The 20,720-nt window shown below is 45.0% G+C and overlaps 1 protein-coding gene and 1 long non-coding RNA gene across 7 annotated transcripts in view; one reads left to right on the plus strand and one right to left on the minus strand.

The window, feature by feature from the left end:
* Positions 1–5,763: 5,763 nt before the first annotated feature.
* LOC142583038 (uncharacterized) lies at positions 5,764–18,994 on the minus strand. Its single transcript, XR_012828534.1, has 3 exons — positions 18,827–18,994; positions 8,215–8,390; positions 5,764–6,030 (listed from the first exon to the last, which is right to left on the minus strand). It is a non-coding gene; the product is annotated as an uncharacterized LOC142583038 (long non-coding RNA).
* Positions 18,995–19,002: 8 nt separating this feature from the next.
* Positions 19,003–20,720, plus strand: part of LOC142583037 (uncharacterized) — a 158,713-nt gene continuing 156,995 nt past the window's right edge. For 5 of the 6 annotated variants that reach the window (XM_075693288.1, XM_075693293.1, XM_075693290.1 and 2 more), the window contains exons 1-2: positions 19,003–19,409; positions 20,613–20,653. In XM_075693288.1, coding sequence (XP_075549403.1) covers positions 19,313–19,409; positions 20,613–20,653 — 138 coding nt within the window. In that variant the 5' untranslated portion in view covers positions 19,003–19,312. Of the gene's footprint in view, positions 19,410–20,302; positions 20,449–20,612; positions 20,654–20,720 lie in introns of those variants that run through there. The other variant, XM_075693292.1, reaches the window with a different exon arrangement.

Below are 20,720 nucleotides of genomic sequence, written 5' to 3' on the forward strand. Positions count from 1 at the left end.
TGTATAGTTTTTCCTCACATTGTTGCATTTGCTTTACGTGTGTCTCTGTGTCTTCCGTGCTGTACTCGTGTGGCCATCAATTACGAACTTGCCGAAGCCCTTGTCAGCTTTATTAATCAAGGGATTCAAGTCAGTTGAATCTAATACTGCATGTCAAGTGACTGACGTGTTATTCGTTTTATCTAAATATTATGGACTGGCAGTACTTGGCAAGCATTAAACCACAATATTTTTTTTTATTACACTTAAGCTGCAGGCGCCATAGATTGCCAGAAAATTTTCATGAAAACAGCCAGGGAAGGCTTGGAAAAAGTTCGGGAAATTTTAAAATGGCCACATAGGTATGCTGTCTTTTATATGTCATACAAAGTTTCCAGAGAATCTCTGAGGTAAATATATTTTTAAAACGTTTCACCTGATAAAAATTGAAGGAAATTGGTTCCATTTATTGAAAAATAAAACAAAGTCAAGCATACTGACAAAGCATTTCTTACTCAATATGTGTTTTTTTTTTGCGTTAACTAAGCGTCCTGAACCTCGATAGCCTAGAAAAAATTTTCATCTTTCAAAGCACCTTAAATAATTTACTGTAATAGAATTCACTCGAACTATACTATCAGTTCTGTTTCCTAGGAGGTGCATATCTGTCGTGCCATGACACAAAGTGCTCGTGTGGTATTTCGGGTGCTCATGTGGTATACCTAACTTGGAAACCTGTTAGCACGCCCAAGAGGCCTCATTACCTGTAACAAATTAAGTGACCATATCGATACAATCAGCCCATCTGCCTTCCGTTGAAGTTATGGCCAATCACCCATTCATTTAAAAGTATGAGAAAGACATTTAAATGTGTATTAAGCAAAATAAATTACAATCTTAGGCATGATACTGTGAATATTCCAGTCACGTCTTCTGAAAATATCCCTCTGCACGGGCATACTTAACTACCAGCCAAAAAAAATGTACAGACAGCCCAACTGGGTAACGTTTCAGCAATAAATATAGAGACCATTTGGGATAAGTACAATAATGCATCATATATGAAATTGTCATAGAAGGGAACATACTGTTGCTGGCACGAGCAGCAGTTGTGAATGTTTAATTGTTCACCATACCATGCAATAAAACATTGTATAAAGGTGCTGATTTGTATTGACAAGCAGCCATTAGTCATAGTTAAACCGCATTACGTATTGACTTAGGTGGTTTGAGCAAATATATTGAGCTGCTTAATGAACACACAAAGAATGTACACTTGTTATTTTTGCCTCATATTGCTGCATCTACTTATTTGCAGCATACACCTGCAGCACCTTTGGGACTAATGACACAAAGGTCAAGGCCAGCCTGGCGACCATGCTTGCCAAGGAGTAGTGTAAATATTTAATCTGTTTCCATAATAGCATACGACATGAAGGAATTCATCTATTATATCGAGCAATAAAAACGGTGAATGCATTGCTGGTGCATTTGTTTTATTTTCCGCACTGCATGATTCAGCACTATCCAAATTCTTTCTGTTTATGCAACATATATGAAAGTACAGCTGGTTCAGAAGCATTATTAATCTACTAACGGTAATGCATAAGTGCAGATAAAAAGGAACAGGTGCACATGCATAAATACATTCAAAACTTCTTGCTACCGCATGTAAACAAAAATGTAAACTAACTTGTAGATAGCCGCTATGGAGTTATGGCCTTATACACTCTATGTAGACTTGTCTATAAGATGTCTGTGTATATAGAGTGTCTATAGATTAAAAAAATTCATATTTGTTAACAAATGTCTGCAGAATGTCATAGAAAAAAGTGTATCGGACAATAAAGTTCTGTTTTTGTAGACTGAAGTCTATAGAATGTCTATAGACTATCTATAGTGGACTATAGTGGAGCTGTTGTCCCACTGCTTGACTCTTCCCGAAAGTGTAGCGGGAGCCTGGCACTGTTCCAGGTAACGTGGGTCCCGAGCAAAGCTGTTTTGCGGCTCTGAAAGGTCGCTCGAGAACAAACCGTCTCCCCCAATCCGCCTATTGTAACCGCGCTTGCAAGCCGCGAGGCAACGACGGCCGTAATGCACCGTGAAGCCCTGTGGAGCAATCCCCCCCGTCCGCCTTTGTGACGGAAGTTGCAGACAAGGAAGGCAATACCGCAGACAAGTAATCCCTCGGACAATTGGAGCCCAAGGAGCGACCCTCTGCGCCGGGTGTGACTTACATTCGCACGGGTGCCTACCATTGGCCGAAAATGACGCCACCAGAGCGGGCTCGCCGATTGGCCGAACGTGACATGACTTCGGGACACCGAAGGGGTTAAAAGCCAGAGACCGGGAGCAGCAAGAGAGCATTCCTTCATTCATCTCTTTCGAGCTTCTTGCCACGGGCCGTAGCGTCCGAGTTGCTGCCGGCCCGTAATGACTTTATGACTGTTAATTTCTTTGTGCTCTCACTGTAAATAATGTAAATAAACCTCCAGTTTTCATCTCAAAGTCCTCCTTAACCTCGACCAACTCCCGCACCCAACGGCAAGGTCAAAAATCTGGGGGACAGCAATTGGTATTGTCCGCCAGATCCAACAATACGTGTTCTAATTTCCCGATATATTGGCTGGCCCGCACAATCTGTCTCGTGTGGCAAGTTGCGAACGGGGCGAAGTGTGGTGCGGTTGCCTCTCTAATCTGGAGATCGCAAGAGCCAGTGCGTGGGTGACGCTTGGGCGCGACTCACAGCAGCAGCCGCCGACGACAAACCACTCAGGCGACGAGCGCTACTCTAGTGCCATGTCGTAGTCATGGTCGCCATACTAAATTATACTTTCATTATATCATTTCATTATTTATGATTTATTTCATTATCATATGGTATTATACGTCACCATACTATAGATATACTTTTCTTCTCACGCTTTCGCCATGCCCTCTTCCGCTTTCCGCGTCATGGTTCCACTGCACCCTCCTCTCCGCTTTCCTCCTCGCGCCTCTTCGCTCTCCCCGCTTCTTTCATCCCTCGCTGCGCGCCGCATTCGCTCCCATCTTTCGCTGTGCTGGTTCGCTCGGTTACGCCACCGACGCCGACGCAGGAACGGGTGCCTAAAAACTGCGCTCCAAAAAAATTGTGCAGGTTTCACGCTTTGTGAGTCGATTCTGAAGGCCGATCAGTGTCACACAGTTTTTCCAAGCGCTATAGTTTCCACAGGAAGGGATGTGCAAAAGTGGCCCTCTCTTACTCTTTAGTGTATATATATATATATATATATCCCGTGCGTAGACTCGGCGATACACGTTATGCGCGAGAACGAGCTATCGACTCGGGAAAGATGAAAGAGCGACATGTGACCAATGTTCGCCGCCCGTGGCCGCGAAAGCGTGAGAGCGAAAATTGCGACGCGTCGTACGTGCGCTGCACAATGCACTGCGCGCGATCTCGCCGCTCTTGCAGCCGGGTCACGTTGCGACGCGGAGCCGTTCGCGATGGAGAACGGGTGCTCGCGGCTCTTTTTGTGGCTGCAATCATCAACGGTGACTTCGACCAGTTGCTTCCTGCGCGATCTATGCAATCGAGGGCCGCGTCCTCTTGCCTTCTTGGCACTGTGGCTCCTCTTAGGTTCTTCTGTGTCGGTTGCGGTTAGGAGTTTCCTCCTTCACGACAGCTTTTATTCTGCACCGATTGAAATGACTCGTACAGCTTCCGACAATTATTGTATGACACTCTATGGAATGAACGACAGAGCTGCACGTGATGGCTGCGGTACTTCGCTTTGTCCTAGACCCCGTTGTGTTCGTAAAATGTCACCCTTCTCTCACATTTTCATTAATGCGTGTCTGTTTACTTATTTGCCGGAAAGGGCCACTAAAGGAGATGCTAAACATGGGGAAAATTCAGTTTACAACGTTGCTCGTATAAAAGTGTCCGCCGCTCTAAACACCAAACATCTTCACTGCCGAATATTTACCGATTGAAACTACATAAAAATGAAAAATAAGAGAGACAGATCCACGATGCTGCTTGGCTAAGAATTACAAGCACTTTTCGCTATGCTTATATACACTACCTTTAGCGTATTGGCGTGCGTTTGTTCATTTAGCGTTGGTCATACGTAACATATCAATAACTTCCACAGGGAATCGGACTTCCCTGCAGCAGGTAAACCTATACGTCACCTGAAACACGTATAGCATCTGGAACACTGGAACACACAGCCGCAACGTTCAAACTGACAAAAACTGACAAAAACTGACGTTGTAATAACTTTTGTATGTAAATTATAACAACTTAGCTTTCGGTACTGTATATTGTAAACATGGTCGTTCTAAGAGAGAACACTTTTGAAAATAATGTCTACGTACTTGTGAGTCGTGCGGCCTTTTAAACCTTCACTGCAAAGGAAATGATTCGTTGGCAACGTTTTATTTGCATAACTAAACACACCGCATTCCGAAGAGCTTGATTTCAAGTTCCGAACATTGCACTATCATACGACTGTGCGTAGGTCACTTTGCAATAGGCTTCCCTGCATTACTTTGTGATCCACAGCACCATGTGAGGCGGGCGGGTACTGTACACATGCATTATCTTATTTATACAGAATGTGAAATAATACGGCACTTATATATATATATATATATATATATATATATATATATATATATATATATATATATATATATATATATATGGGAACGCGTGGCTTGCCTGGTGCAGCATTTCGATTTTTCGTACCAACTCGCGGTATTGCATTTCACAGGTATTGTATGAGCCGACACAGTGGTCCAAGTCGAGCTGATGTCAAATTTCACAAAATCTAACGGCAATGACGTCGATACGATTCCGCGTAGTCCAAAGTTCGACGAAAACTCGTCTGGCGAGGGTGATACATTGTCAAATAAAGTGGCCCTCGCCTAATGTTCAAAAGGAAATAAAACATATAAAGTCGTCCATTGTGAACGAGGGAGCCGTAACGCTCTCTAAACGTCCATTATATGTTTTATTTCCTTTTGAGCCTTAGGCGAGGGCCAGTTTGCTTGACAAAACAATTCCGCGCGCATCTGCATTTTTATTCGGCATGAATATTTCACTTAATTGCTTCCGAGTTCATTTTGAAGCAAAATGATGGCGAGGTACCTAATTAATCGGGTACCTATCACCCGAGGAGGTTTCGACGATTTTCTGCACTGTACGCGGCGTTCCTGCTTGACTATTATTGCAGAATTTGCACTCGGTCCGAAGTCCTATTCACAGGCCCAGATCCACTGAGCAACGTTTACCCAGATCTCAACCGGTGACTTACCTGACCGGGGACCTGGTGACCTTCGACGGCAGGCTCGTGGAAGCCGAAGTCAACAACTTGACAGACTAGCAGACGATATCTCGCCGTTGCTTCTCTGCGAGAACGCTCACATAATCGTCGTCATCACTTTATTTTTGCTTTAAACGCTCCAGTGGGGCATTACAAAAGTAAGGGAATGGAGGAAGGAGAGAGGGGGTAAACAACTTACAATGTTTGACATACCCACTGCCTCACCAGTCGTCTTCCGCCTTCATAAGGCAGGTCAAGCGGGCGGCCGAGGCCAGCGGGGCCTTGGACTAAAGGGTCTCCGACCACTGCACGTAAATCGTTTAAGCCAATAAAAGTTTCTCTCTCTCTCTCCGCCCAATCACTATAGGTGTGGGCCGGGAATGTTCTTCAATAAAGTTTTATCTGTGTTCTTGTGATGAACTGTATTCTGTAAAAGCAATCGCCATGAGGATGAGGAAAGGACTTGACGTTACAATAAAGAGACGTGACAGCCCGGTGTTTATACATCGAAGTTCATGGGGCACGTTTTCACGCGACAGCATCCAAGGCACACAGTGGATGTTGTATGACGTGGTCGTGTGAATACGTTGTCAATTAAATATGCGAAAACATTTTTTAACACTGTCACCACGGTCCTTCCTCTTCATCCACTTCTCTGCTCGCCTGTACAGTGACTGTCCCTCGACGGCAATTATCCGAGGCTTCAAACCAAAACAGGCATAAATTTTCGAGTAAGCTGGAAACAAAAATTAAAAATACGAAAGAACATACAATTAGATGATATTTACAACAAAGTTACAAAAGGTGCGTTTGCGTGCGTGATCATTTGCATCGTTGAGAGGGAGAAGAGAGAAAGAAAGAGAAAGCCGACCGTCGTGCTTTCGCCACGGAGCCTATTTATTTATTTATTTATTTATTTATTTATTTACTCAATCGTTCATACTGCAGCTTTAGAGGGCTATTGCAGGAGTGGGCACAGGATACAGAAGAAGATGCTATAACAGAAAAAGTGCACCTAATAACTGATGCTAAGCAGACGAGTCACAATATACTGTAAAAGAAGCGATACGGAAACATTCAACTATGTAATCGACAGTTCTGCAATTAACTTTTCTATAGGAAGAGAAGGAATATAGCCAGACAACTAACTCCAACACTGATAGGCGACACGATCTGTGATGCAGTGAAGGAACTTTAAACATTCAATAACGCGACGCGTCGATAAAGAAGTTTAGAGAAGAAAGAGCAGAAGACTGAGTGAGTAAAAACTTTAATGAAAATAAATAAATTGAGGCAGGATGGTTGGGGTCCCTATTCCAGAGCCCCATTGCGGCTCTCTGGGCTTGGTTTAGGAAAGCCAATTGGCTCTCCCGGCCCTCGTCCACAAGCCATGCCTCCCACTGTTTTATTCCTCATTAGTGAATTTTTGTGTATTATGGGGGCTGTCTATGTGTGGAGATCTATTGGGACCCTCCCATGCGATGTATTTTAGTGTGGCTGCGTCTGTGCACCAGGGGCACTCGTTAGTGAACCTCGTGGGCTGTGTTCTGTGTAGGTGGTGCAGGCTGGGTATGTATTCGCCTGAATACGACGCCAGTCCCCCCCCCCCCCCCTTTGGCTGTTTCAATTGGAGTGAGGATGTCCAAAACGTTCCGCTCCTGCCTTTGCTGTCACGAGAATTCGGTGGAAGGTCGTCGCTGGGCCATGTCGTTGCTGGGACGTTTAATCTTCGAGCAATACGGTCTGCCCTCGCGTTTCCTGCCAGTAGCTCGTGTGCCGGACACCATATGATAGTGTGGTGCCCTTCTAGTTGATTGCCTAAAATTTTCGTCATTGATTGGAGTGCCGTTCCATTTAAAAACAAGCGGCAAGCCGCTTGTGAGTCGGATAATATGACAGCCGAATTGGTTTGGCGATCGGCGTCCTGAATAGCCAAGACGATGGCTGCAGCCTCTGCCACGCACGCCGAGGTGGTTTTGAAGGATGCCGTTGTTATGTTGCTCTGTCACGTAGAAACTACGGTGAAGGTGTCTGAGCTGGTTCGACTGGCATCCGTATAATACACTCCCGGTCCCATGCCAAAGCGTTTCTGAAGAATCTTTACCCTTGCTCTGCATCGTCCGGGATGGTACTTGGGGTGCATGTTTTGGGGAATTGGGGCCACCGCGATGTGCCATCGAATGTTGCGGTCTATCTATGCCGTTTCCTTTCCGCAGTACTGGGGTCCCAGTGTAAAGCCTGACCTGACCAATACTTCCCTGCCCTGAGTTGAAGTACAATTAAGTTCTTTCTATACATATAACGTCGCGACTGCGTACTCGTCAAAAGTATTGTGCGGAGCTAGTCCCTCGAATCTCTCTGTTTAGCGCACTCGGGAAGACCAAGGGCGGCTTTGAAGGCTTTTCTGATTATTGTTTTCGCCTGTATTATCCTTGATTCGTCAAAGCCTGATACGGAAGGACGTATGTGATGCGGCTAATTACGAATGCGTGGCCCAGGATCATGGTCTCTCCCTCCCTCAGTTAGGCCATCTCTGCTTCTTACCACACCCTTCAAAAACTGAAACGGGCTGCAGGAAACGTGGCGAGAAAGAGCGGGAGAAGGCGAAAATTATCAGTCATATCGACGACAGATAAAGCGGACACATTTCTTTTGGATGGCTTCAATTTGACTCACATGACGTTGGCTGTGAGAGCACGAAATAATAGCGGCGTAGTTTGTGATATTCTATGACATTTATCGCAGAAAGATTTGCACCTTCTTTTTCTATTTTTAGATATTCCCGTGGTTATTTCTAAACGCAGAAAACGCCGAACATTATTCCAGTACTGAGGAGCCGTCGATGTAGAGAAGGCTTTCACTGCATAAACGATATAACAGTGGCGAACTGTGCTTCAGGGGCGCCAAAATTAAAGCATACCGTCGAACTATACTCGTGTCACGGGAGAACTGCCACGAACTGTTCAACAATGGCCTCCAAGATTGCGCACTCCGCCGGTTCTTGGATGCCATGCTCGATGGAATCAGTCTTTTGATGCGGAAGCATTCCTTGGCGAGTGCCCCAGCAAAATTTGTCCGTCCCGTGACGCCTTATATCTGCAACATAAATGCATAATTGGTCAGGTTAACACTTGTAATCGTTATAAGTGTAATAGTAAATGACTGGTAGCGCTTAAAAAAAATGGCTGTGGCTTAGCTAAGGTTAAGCACAGGATGCGAAGCATACTAGCCTTTATTTTAGTTGTTGAACCACTGTTTAGCCTGGTGAACTGCTGTTGCTTGGCTATATTTGGTTCGGCTAGACGAAGAAAACTGCTTACCTAACATGTGTTAGACCAATCTTGGAATACGCCTGTGCCGTCTGGGACCCCGCGCAAAAGAACTTGATTGATAAGCTGGAAAGAATTCAAAACCGAGCTGCTAGGTTCGTCCTGGGGCGGTATGGGCGGAGAGAAAGTTGTACTAAAATGAAACTTGAATTGAATTGGGAACTGCTTTCTTCTAGACGGAAAAAGTTGAGACTGAAGTTTTTATACCTCATATTTAATAATAAGACTGGAATTAGTAGTAAAAGCTACTTGAAAGAACCACATTATATTTCTAGGCGTAATGACCATTCACTTAAAATCCGCGAATACCGTGCCAGGACGTACTTGTTTGCGGATTCCTTTTTTGTCAGAACTATTGTGGAGTGGAATCAGCTGTGTGAAGAGCAAGTGTGTTGTACGAATGAAGATTTGTTTTTTTTCCCTGCTGTAACCCCTCTGCTATAACGCCTTCGGGCAATGCGGGGTAATTCTTGAATAAAGAATAAAGAAAAAATAAACTCATGCAGGCGAGCGCACGAGCTGAGACCCGGCTATGTAGCTACGCGGCCGCAAGCGAGCGCACGAGTTGAGTCTCCGCTTTTGCAGCTGTTATGACGTCATATGGTAGCTACGCGGCCGCGCGCGGCGCAGCAAGGAAGAGCGTGGTTGTGCGGCTAGTATGCTTCACATAAAAACACTTCTGATCGGGACTCGAACCATGGATCGCAGCGTGGCATGCCTGTGTGAGCCACATTACATTCCTGAAAAAAGAAAAACTGGTTACGTCGCCGTCGCCGCGTCAAGGTCGTAACAAAGAAAGCAAATTAAAGAAGTTGGCCCACATCCAACCTTCAAGTTGACCCACTCCCAAATTTCGGTTGACCCGCCCCTAAATTTCAAGTTTGCCCACCCCTACATTTGGCTTCCCCATGCATATTCGATGGGGTCCTATGTATCGATCCCTATGGGTACGCATGAATCTGATCATATAAATGTTCTCGCGATCATTCTTTTTTTCATTTTTTTATTTGTTCCTTATAGCTTATAAAGCTATCAAACATCTACATTTACAATATTATAACGATTAAATGTCTTAACTTCGCACATTACCCATGTTTGTACAGATATAAGGCATTACGCTTTTCGCGTGACAGACACATTTTGCTGCGGTGCTCGCCAAAGATGCTCACACATTAAAACAAAACAAAGAAGGGTGCCTCACAGGCGGAAAACGCATAGTGAATAATTTGTATTAAAATAAATATCGCCATGTTTTCAATGCACTGGCGTCTGAAAGAAAGAAAGAAAGAAAGAAAGAAAGACTGCCGACACCTTTTACTCGAATTAGCAAAGGCTTTTTTTCTTCTCTCTCGTTTTTTCTTCATTCTTTTTTACAGGTCACCAGGCTTTCATCAGAACATGTAACACTGCAGCATTTAATCTTACAGTTTTCTTCCTTTTATTGTTTTTACTATTATTAATTTTTTACGTTTATGCAGTGCGCGAGAAAGATGATTTCAATACATAAGTCAGGTAATACACCCTTACCCAGGAACTATATGGACGTACTCGATCATTAACTAGCATTCTGCATAAAATTCTCAAGCGTATCATATATTTGCACCTGGCAGAGTTTTCAGAGTCTAACTCCATTTGTAGCCTTTGTTAACATGGTTTTCGCAAGTTATTTTCATGTGAGACATAGCTCTTATCATTCACTAAAGATCTTTATGCCCATTATGATCTGGATGCCTACATCGACAGCGTATTTTCCGATTTCGCCATAGCCTTCGACTATGGGTCTTACGATTTACCTGCGCTTAGGCTGACCGAACAAAACCTAGATGTAAAAATGCTTGACTGAATAAATTTTTTTTTCATCTTTAATCGGACTCAGTTTCTAAACCCGAACAGCTGTTATTCTAGACTTTACTTCTTCTTAAGGTACATTTATGATCTTCCCAACTGTGTTTTTTTCATCAATTAAGCCCTCCGTTGGCGATTGTGTCCTCTATAGTAAAATTACTAGTCCTTCTGATTCCAAGAACTCCAGGATGACTTTAACCGCGTAACTTACCGTTCTGATTTGTGCATACCACTTAATTAAAGTAAATGTAGGCTATGCATATATTTCGTTGTCCTAACACTACCATCAGTGGCGTAGCCAGAAATTTCGTTCGGGGGGGGGGGGGGGGGGCTCACGTTGCAGCTCGGCCTCCTCATTATGGAATTTGTCGAGGGATCAAATAAATCAAAAATAACTGCATTGCTATTGCCAAAGATACTGCAAACGAATTTTTTGGACGCTACGTGCACTGTCAAGACAAGTAAAATATGTGTTTTTTCATAAAACAACATACTAGCACGTCTCAAAAAATTGTGCCCGAAATAACTGATATCAATGCTTCTATGTTTTCTGTCTATTTAATAAGTAAAGAAAGTATCACACGAACGTTAGAACTATATCAGTTTGAAACCAGCAAAGCAGTACATGCCACTGATATGAAAAAATGCAAAGGCCATGAAATTAGCAAGTTAAAGACAAATATTTTAAAGAAACTTTGTTAACCTCCGTGCCTTTCTCTCATTTGCATTTCTCTTTCTGTGTCATTCAAGAACCTTGTTTACATTTTTGTACATATGCAACGACCAGGGAAAAATCTAAATGACGCTATCCTTTGTTACAATGTATTGCGCAGGAGCAGCTGTCACCGGTCGTGTATTGTAATTGCACCGAAATTATAGTCGCAACAGAGAGCACATATAAAAAGCAGGATTTCTGCAAAATCTACGAGGGTGAGTCAAATGAAAGTGGGCCAATGCGAATATATGACAAACGGAGTGCTTTATTCAAAAGTAGTCGCCATGAGCATTTAGACATTTGTCCCACTGACTAACGAGTCGCGTGATTCCCGTCTGATAAAACTCCTTGGGTTGCTGTTTCAAAAAGTCTGTAACTGACTTTTTTGCGTCATCGTCCGACACGAATGTTATTCCCTTGAGCTGTCTTTTTTTTTTTTTTTCAAGTGCTCCAAAATGTGGAAGTCGAAAGGCGACAGGTCTGGCCGGTATGCATGGCGGATGTTGCAGCGTATCACACTTGAACTTTGCCAGTTTTGTATTAACCCTTTGAGACGCTGTCCACACAGTTTTGCACAGCAGGAGAGTGCATCAATAGCAAAAGCACTGATGAAAGTAATGGTACTTAAAGTGTGTTTCATACATCTTGAAACACTTATTATTGGAACTGTGCTGCAATTTTGAATAACGTGCAGAATGTTTTAACAAAATGAGTGGGAAGGTATAGACGGCTGGGTGTTTTTACTCTGTGTCAGTATGTTGTATGTAGCGGGTTCTTTTCTTTCATTGTTTTTAACAATGTCATGCACTAGGCATAATTTTCAAGTGGCTGGATAAGTGCTTTTCAAGCTTTTTAAAACACGAAATAGTACATGTTCTCATATTTTGTGTTCCTGTAGTGAGTTCTCGCGTGGAGTCGAAATTTTGTAAACTTGACAAAACTCTCTAGACAATTGAAAAGTCTTAATATTTTCTGCAGCTGTACACTTTCTACGATTCTGAAGATGCAAGAGATGTGGTGAAAGCAACTTTTCAATCAACGGGACAAAGTGGCGTCTGAAAGGGTTAAGCACATCATCTACGTGGGGACGGGTACTGTCGCGGAGCTAGATAACCTCATTCGTCAATTTTCCACGGCGTTTGTTCTTGATTGCGACACACAGCCGATCCGACGTTTCACAATATCGGAAGCGATTGATAGTCTCTCCAGGTTTAGCAAATTCGATCAATGATGGCCCCTGACGATCGAAAAAAAAAATCAGCACCATTCCGGCAGAAATGACTGCCTTTCCTTTCCTTGCGGGTGGTGAATTCAAATGTTTCCACCGTGAGCTTTGTCGTCGTGTTTCAGGCTCGTAGTAGCGGCACCATGATTCGTCCCCGGTCACAATTGCAGACAAAAAGCCGTCACCCTCATTGTGATACCAGATTAGATGAGTCAAGGCAGCGCCGAACCTCTCCGTCTTCTGGCGGTGGTTTAAAATCTTGGGCATCCATTGCGCAAACAAGAGCTGATAACCGAGATGTTTATGAATTATGGTGTGACCCGAACCGTGACTGATATTCACACGCCCTTCTAATTCATCGATGCTCATCCTCCGTTGTTGTCTAATCAGCCTTTGCAATTGTGTTGAGGATGATAGTACAGTGGCTTTGGCCCGGTCTTGGATCGTCTTTGCAACTTTCACATCCTTCTTTGAACCGTTACCTCCAACGCTTCATAGTGGCCAATGAAATGCAATGTTCAACGTACACGGCAGCCATACGGCGACTAATTTCTTTTTGGGAAACATCTTCACCTGTCAAAAACCTCACGACACCACGCTGTTCAATTTTTGGGGTGTCTATTATGTCACGCAATCATGTTCAACCCACTCGATATGAGAGCATTACAGAACCTTTATCCTCGCACCTGCGTGTCACTTTTGTAAATGAGACATCCCTCTCTTCTACGCACATGCCTCGCAGATAATTAACCGAACCATTATTGCGCGGGGTGGGTAGGCTCACTTTCATTTGAGTCGTCCTCGTACATTAGAAATGCGAAGATAGAAAGCAATATACAGATGCGAAGATACAGCTTCACAAAGGGCAAGAGAGTGTCAGTGTAAACAATGTTCACTGCACGTATACACCAAACTTCGCAACAATATATCATAAATATACGTATAATTCTTTAATAAATCTACCAAGTTAAGAAAAAGTCACTGTATATAATGCGTCAAACAAGGCAAATAAACATGTTGCGCAACCACAAATTCACAGATCACAGTCCCCTCTCCCTCCACACCCCCTGATGTATCGCGCGCGACTGGAGGCGGCGCGCTTTCTCCTCGCTTTTCTCCCTTGCGCACACAAGACTGAGCCATCATCGTCGGCTCACCCATGCCACCCCCCCGTACTCTTTCACTCGCACATACAGCATGCGGCGCGCGGTCACGATGTTATCGCCCTTGTATTTTATACGGAACATGAGGGTGACGGCGACGGCAAGAATGCGCCTGGAGTGTCTATATAACTTCTATCGCAATAATATAATAAGAGTATCCGGCAGCTAAAGCGTCCCGTGGCCCATTATACTTTCCGCAAAAGAAGAAGTAGCAAAATCTAGCTTTCACCATGCGAGAATTTGCTGCGCCGCAACAATGTCTTTTCTTCTTTCGTGGGGCGGAGGCACGGAAATGAAAAAAAAAAAAAACGCAAGCATGTTGGCCACGATGGAATGCCTACTTTGGGCACCTGATGTGGTTACCGAAGGAATGTTGAAGAAAACGTGAGACGCTTGGTGTACAGAGAACCATACGCATACTGCTCGGTATCTTACACCGTCGAGACAAAATTTTCCGGAGAGGTTGCTCTCAAGCGAACGCGTTGCAGTTCGTCGAGTTCCCGCAGTGATGGCGGCGAGCGACAATGCATTTTCTATTTCTCGTCTGCTAGCCAGAAGGTCCAAAACTCTGCCAGACGAAAATCCACTTGGCCAGAAAAAAACGAACGCGCATCGAAGTGCGCCGCGCGGTGGTCGGGGCAACACGAGAAAAACGCATGCGCTCTGGCTGGTTCCGGCAGTCCGCGGGTAGCGAGAAAAAAGAAAAAAAATATTGAAGAGGCTCAATGTGTCCTCACGTATAAAAGTCAAAGCATAAAAATAAATAAGAACGTAGTTACCTCTGCTGGTTTTAGTGTCTCGACCTGAATGCTTTGGCGAAGGTGAAAAAGTATGTTGATATTCTTTTCTGTGCCATGATGGCACAAATGAACCACCACAACGCTTCGGCTCATCGGACCTCGCTGCGTGCTTTGTCAACTTGTCTGATAGTGTGTTGATTTGGCTTGTCTCGTTGTATGGTCCGATGTACGACTCTAGAAAAGTCAGTGCACCTTTGGCGGCATATGGTTATGACAACATTAACCCGCAAGGTCACACAATTGAAAACCTAAAGCGCGATTTTGGGAATGTCAATGCACCTTTCGCATCAAAAGTTTGTGAGAACTTTGTACCCATAAATTTTCTGAATTGAAATCCATGCGCTCCGTAGATTCCGCGGCCTCCGCGAGATGTGGCGATGAGCCCGCTCGCCATCAAAACGCCGTTTAAGCTGTGCTCGAATGGGGCTCCTTGCTTTACGATATGTGACTCCAGGTGCATGAGCGTTGCCTCGAAATCCAGTCCGATTCTGCAATGTTCGCGCTAAAACGTATTTACGGGCATTTAAAAGGACATTCTAAATAACATGCTGCATGATTTCCGGCGCCGGGGGTCGTTTTGGTCGGCGGCGCATGACAGCACGAAAAAATTTGGAAGCGGGGGGCTGAAGCCCCATAAGTTGCCCCCCCCCTCCTGGCTACGCCCTTGACTACCATGCATGCATATTACTTGTCGTCGGTCACCTCCTACGAGCATCTCGGTCTTCACATAACAAATAACTGCTCTTGGCATGGACATTTTGACTGTTTAATAATGCATGACCGCATGCTTGAATACTTACACCGTAATTTTAGCTGCGCCACTTCCTCTCCAAAATTAACTCTTTACAAAGCACTGGTTCACCCAAAAGGGCAGTGTACGCCTCAGCCATTTGGGATCCCGCCCCAGTCTCTGCTATTTCGTGCAGCATGCTTCGTTTTGTCAAACTATTCTCGTTATGCTATGGTGTTACATGCATGAAACAAATTCTTAACTTATCTCATCTTTCTTCACGCCGCAAATGTTCTCGTGCCCACCTTTTCTCATAAAGTTTATTTCAACCCCCTTTTAAAGGAAACCCTGTCTGTCTCCTCCATTTCTTTTATATTACGTCCTGCATTGACCGCGGCCTGAAAGTTGAGGTGTCAGTCTTGCTTACAAGCATTTAACAGTGGCTTTTCCATCCATGTGTTCGGCCACGGCGGCCGCATTTCGATGGGGGCGAAATGCGAAAACACCCGCGTACTTAGATTTAGGTGCACGTTAAAGAACCCCAGGTGGTAAAAATTTCCGGAGTGCTCCACTACGGCGTGCCTCATAATCAGAAAGTGGTTTTGACACGTAAAACCCCATAATTAAATTTTTTTTCCCATCCATGTGACAAGCGTGGACTGCTTAACTTTTTCAATCGCGCTCATCACTGACACAAACAACTTCAATAATGCTGTACACATATCCTAAATGCATTCTGTTTTTGTTTTTTATCTCGACTCCTTTCTGTAACTCCTTCTGGCCTTGAATATATGTGAAATAAATAAATAAATAAATAAATAAATAAATACGGTAGCTTTTTCAAACGTGTGCTGCATTCAACGAGTTCTGCACCTTGCAACGCGAGTTTTGGCAATGCACAAAAGCAAGTCAAAGCTATAGAAGATCAATGACGTCCTGCCAACGACAGCAAGCTGTGCAAGTCTGTGTACCTTTATTTCTTCTGCGTCCTCGTTTCTACTGCGCGTTGTTTATAATTAATACGTACTGTCATGCCTCCTGCCTCCTATATATGGCCGCGCAATATATGTACCGTGCACATTTCGCCATGAAGGTCACGGATGGGAAAGCAGATGAGCCACTACTTCCCCTTCACAGGTGAATGTATCACTTCTGCCGCGCCCGACACAGCAGAAAATAACTTTTTGTGTTTCAAAGACTGCTAGCTACGCTTATTGGAATAACAACAATAGGCGGGCATTGTTGCAACCAGCTCTTTACGATGTAGTCTGTGGGCGACGATAATAGAAGCCAAAGCATTGTGCACTGATACGGCGTAGTGCTAACTTCTACAAAGCTTAGGTCACGGACAGTACCAGCATGCGGTAGATTTTTTTTTCTCGTTATTTTGTCTCACTTGTGATATTTTGCCATTCTTCAAACTCCGTATAACCAAGTAAGAAAAAAGAAAAAAAACATTATGTGAGAAAGTCGCGCAGAACACTTGACAATTTCCTGACAACACTCCCCTTCTTTCTTTTTCTTGCCAAATGTTATCGCCATTTCTTAACTCTCAATTCTTCCAGTGACATATGCCCTGTATAACTTCTGTGTGTGATTTTTAGTGTGCGGATGCTTTCGGAAACGTTAAACATGACCAAGTCAATCTTTTAGGTTACACGCGAATCCACCGCCTCTTCCCTTTTAGCGCTTTTTCATTTATGTTAATTACATGATTATTAACAATTCTGCAGTTTAAAAGTATGTCTGTGCTAAGAAACTCGAAATGCAGGAAAGAAATGGTTAATAATACCACGAGGTCCTATCTGGCTTTCCTGCATTAATCGCCGACATCTAGGCGGTATTCCAACGGTACAATCCCGCCAGCGACGGAATACCGATGATCCACATATATTCTAGGAACGTTCGCAGGTCATCTGACTCAGGACATTACGACGTCCAGTGGATATCCCCGCTAAAACAGACGGCGTGCCATGGATTTCTCCGAGACCACCCCGGAAAAAAAAAAGAAAAGAAAGCAGCCGACTTCAGGTCCTACAGACGTCGCTGCAGACGCAAAGTTCCTCGAGCGGCCACGATCGCGCGGCAATTTTGCGTTTCTACTGGCCGCTCGAAGCACTGCGTGTATTCTCAGGCTTCTTTCACGCTCGGAAAAACACTTTTACGCAGCACGTATTGAGCAGCAGAAAGCTGTATCGGGAGTTTTCCATGTTGCTCTACAATTTTATCATCATCTTTCATCTAATTATAACATTTGAGAATATGATTAATTAATTAAGACTAATTATGAAATTAGGCGGAGTGCAAAAAGTAATCTGAGTATCTCCATGCGACGGCAAACGACATTACCTTGGTTCTGTCCAGCTACGTGGCGTTTGCATATTTTTAAAAATCTTGGTGCATGACAGTTGGGACACCCTGTACATGTGTTTAGAAAAAGTTTATTTAAACAAGAGACGACACGAACACTGAGTCACAATCACGGCACAATTCTACCAGGACGATAACGTATACAAGAAAAGGAGGATTGTATACACGTCAAGTTTTCAAAGTAGTGTCCGAGTCCTCACTCACTAACATATAACATAGACCCACAAAAAAGCACAGTTAAACATAAACTAATTGTCAGATGTATAACATGTACAACGCCCAGCATGAATTGTCAGCCGCGTGCCAAGAACAGATACAGTGATTCCGCATGGAAGAATGGAAGTGCACTGGGCAGTTGCCTTGTTCAAGACCTTGCGCATGGCACAGGTGGAATATGTAACTAAATGCAGTTTTCAGTTTCAACGCTATAAGAAAATATGCGATGTACGGTGTACGCATGAAATAGAGACGTTATAGCTGTGTGTTATAATTTGAACATCTCAGAAAACATGTTTCTGTTTCAAGGAATCTGAAAGACCGAACCTATGGGAGGTCGACTATATTCATATGTGATGGCCGGAAAAAGTCCGGGTGCGATGTCCTGCGACGTCACTAGTAGCATAACCTAAATTTTATGTAAATTTATAGAGAACGCCCGTCTGGGAAGCAGACACACAGCCGCCTGACAGGCCGTGTCCTGGTATAAGTTCGTAGAAAGTATTTCGCACGCTGATTGCACATGCCTGTCCATGTCCACCATGACCCGTTTTCCGGACCTTGCCGACTAGCCATGACGTAGCTGCGAGGTCTACTGGACGTTTTCATTTAAGTGTGGGTCGTGTGGATCTTTCAGGGACGTCGATGGGACGTTTCGTGTCATCTGGGGAGTTGCAAGTGTCGCTGCACAATACGCCGTTGTGAAGAGACAAGTAAAGCTACCTATCACAGTGTACAAACATTTTATTGCTTCAGTGTGACCGAACAAAGTATAATGTCCCCGTAGTGTCTGCTGTCGGATAGCGTATAGTAATGAGCAGCCAGAAATTCTTCAGAAAAACAATGGACTAGCGGAATTTGACTAATGCAGACAATCAATTGCTGAAAAAAAAAAATGTCAATGTTGACTCGCTAAGCATTTCACTTTGACGGTCTTTCCACCACAAGGACGGCATAACTGCTGATTTCGACGGCGAGAAAACATCAAGTTGAGGCATTGAGGTCAATGAACGCCAAGCATGCAGCTTAAAAAACGCGCCGCAACGCGAAAAGCGTTTTGCAAAGCCTGTCGGTACTAGTCGGTACTCTCCCGTGCTCGACTGTTTGACGCGTCAGTGCGATCGAAATAAGTGGCTCACGTGTGTCTGGAGGCGACGAGCGCTTTCAGTGGAGAAATTCCGGCAAGGTAGGGAAGCGCGTTGATTTGTAGCGCCAGAAGAGAATGCGCACAGGGATAGTGAAGCGGTGTACGTACTCTTGTGAAGCGCAAAGCGCGACCGCCGATACGCGCAATACGCGTATTCGAGCGCTCGGTACCGGTGGCGCCTCCGGACGGCCAGTGCGGTTCAGAGATGGCAGCACCGTCGCATCGAACAACCGCAGAAAGCTCGGCAGTTAGGCCTATTAAGTGTGTGTGTGTGCATGTACTGTTCTGCTTGTTTGTGTGCGACGAAGAACGCCAGCCAGATGCCCGATAACACCTGAGCCGTGTGTGATTGCTTCGGATGTGACTCGTGCGACGGCGTGCTGTCGTGCAGCGCGGACGCACAATGCGGATCCTCAAGTGATTCATCCCCGGCGAGCGATATCTCCCGGCCGCGGCTGGAATTGACAGAAAAATCAAGATGGCCTCCGAGACTCCTCTGCCTCCGGCTGCTGCGCCGGACACCGATTCGGTGGTTGTGTATAGCACGAACGCGCTGGAAGAACGGGAGATCACCGGTACGTGTCCCTGTGCTGTCACGCCCATCGCTCACGATCGCGTCTCGCTGGCGCCCGGACGCCTGTCGAGAATCCGGAAACGCCTTCCTCCTATTGGAGAGCTGTCCCTGCGGGCTCTGCATGGGACTGATTGCTGTTGGCGCTCGTAACTCGCCGGCTTGAATCATTCGTGACCCCCCTCCCCTCACGCCTATGACACCCAGTGCTTTAGTAGGCCGCAGGTTGTAGCCGCTCACCAGACGCGGGTTTCAAAGCTTCCTGCAGAGCCGCATTCCGCGACTGGTTAAATAGGGCATTCGAAGTCACGGGCACGGTCGCGGCTCTGATGCAAGCACGGCGGGGATCCTATCGTCTGACCTGCCGATCAGATGCAACTTCCCTTGTTGCTGACACCTCCCTATTCGCAATGCCGGGGAGCGCGGTTTCTGCTGGTGATACACGGGACAGATCGCTTAAGCACCAAAAGTCTCGTAAGCCTATGCGATTGCTAGGCACGGACGTGTCAAAATACTTCGCTTCGAGTGCGTAAATAATTGCTTCTTGTTTTTGAAACCCTCTCCCACTGCCGATCAAGCCCCGTTTCGGAGAGCAGGCTGGAAATAAATAATGCTCGTGATTGGACTTCGTCTTTCTGGGAATCGGTGCACCTGTGGAACTTTATCCTTCCTTCATGCGCTTCGCAGTGCAGCCGCATTCCGTAGGCCAAGTGCTTTGACACTAAAGAGGCTGGGCCGACAGTGACGCATTCGCGATAGACTTTGCCGATAACTGGTGCATTTGAGGATGCTAGAGGACACAATTGTTGCGATATCCAATTCGTGCAGCCGAGGCATACTTATCAGAGCACAGAATTATCAAGCTTTGCGATTTCGAGGGCTCCGTGAAACGAAATCGTTCTGCTATGCCAACAGCGTCGCGTACATTTATTCCGCATTGAAACAGACGTTCATAATGTAAAAGGATTGCTTTAGCTTACGCTTGTTGTCGTTTCAGCCATTTTCTCACAGTTATAATATATCTTGGAGGATGGTACCGCCAGGTATGTTTCAAGGCACCCCTTGCATGCAATGCTGGGTAATGAACAGATAAGCCACCTTAGAAAGAGCTGCAACTTGCCTGCTGTCGAAGTTGTGACTTTACCAGTTAAAGTACTTCATTCCATATCCTCCCTTCACTTATACTGTTACTTTTCTCTCTTTGCAGTCCCCGAGCGGGCACCAAAGCCCAAGCCACCTCCAATTGATGTGAGTACAGGAGTTGTAGGCATACCCATACTTGTGGTGCCTCTCCTTTCAGTGGCAGTGTAGCTTT

This window comes from Dermacentor variabilis, chromosome 5 (assembly GCF_050947875.1).
Source record: "Dermacentor variabilis isolate Ectoservices chromosome 5, ASM5094787v1, whole genome shotgun sequence".
Taxonomy (NCBI): domain Eukaryota; kingdom Metazoa; phylum Arthropoda; class Arachnida; order Ixodida; family Ixodidae; genus Dermacentor; species Dermacentor variabilis.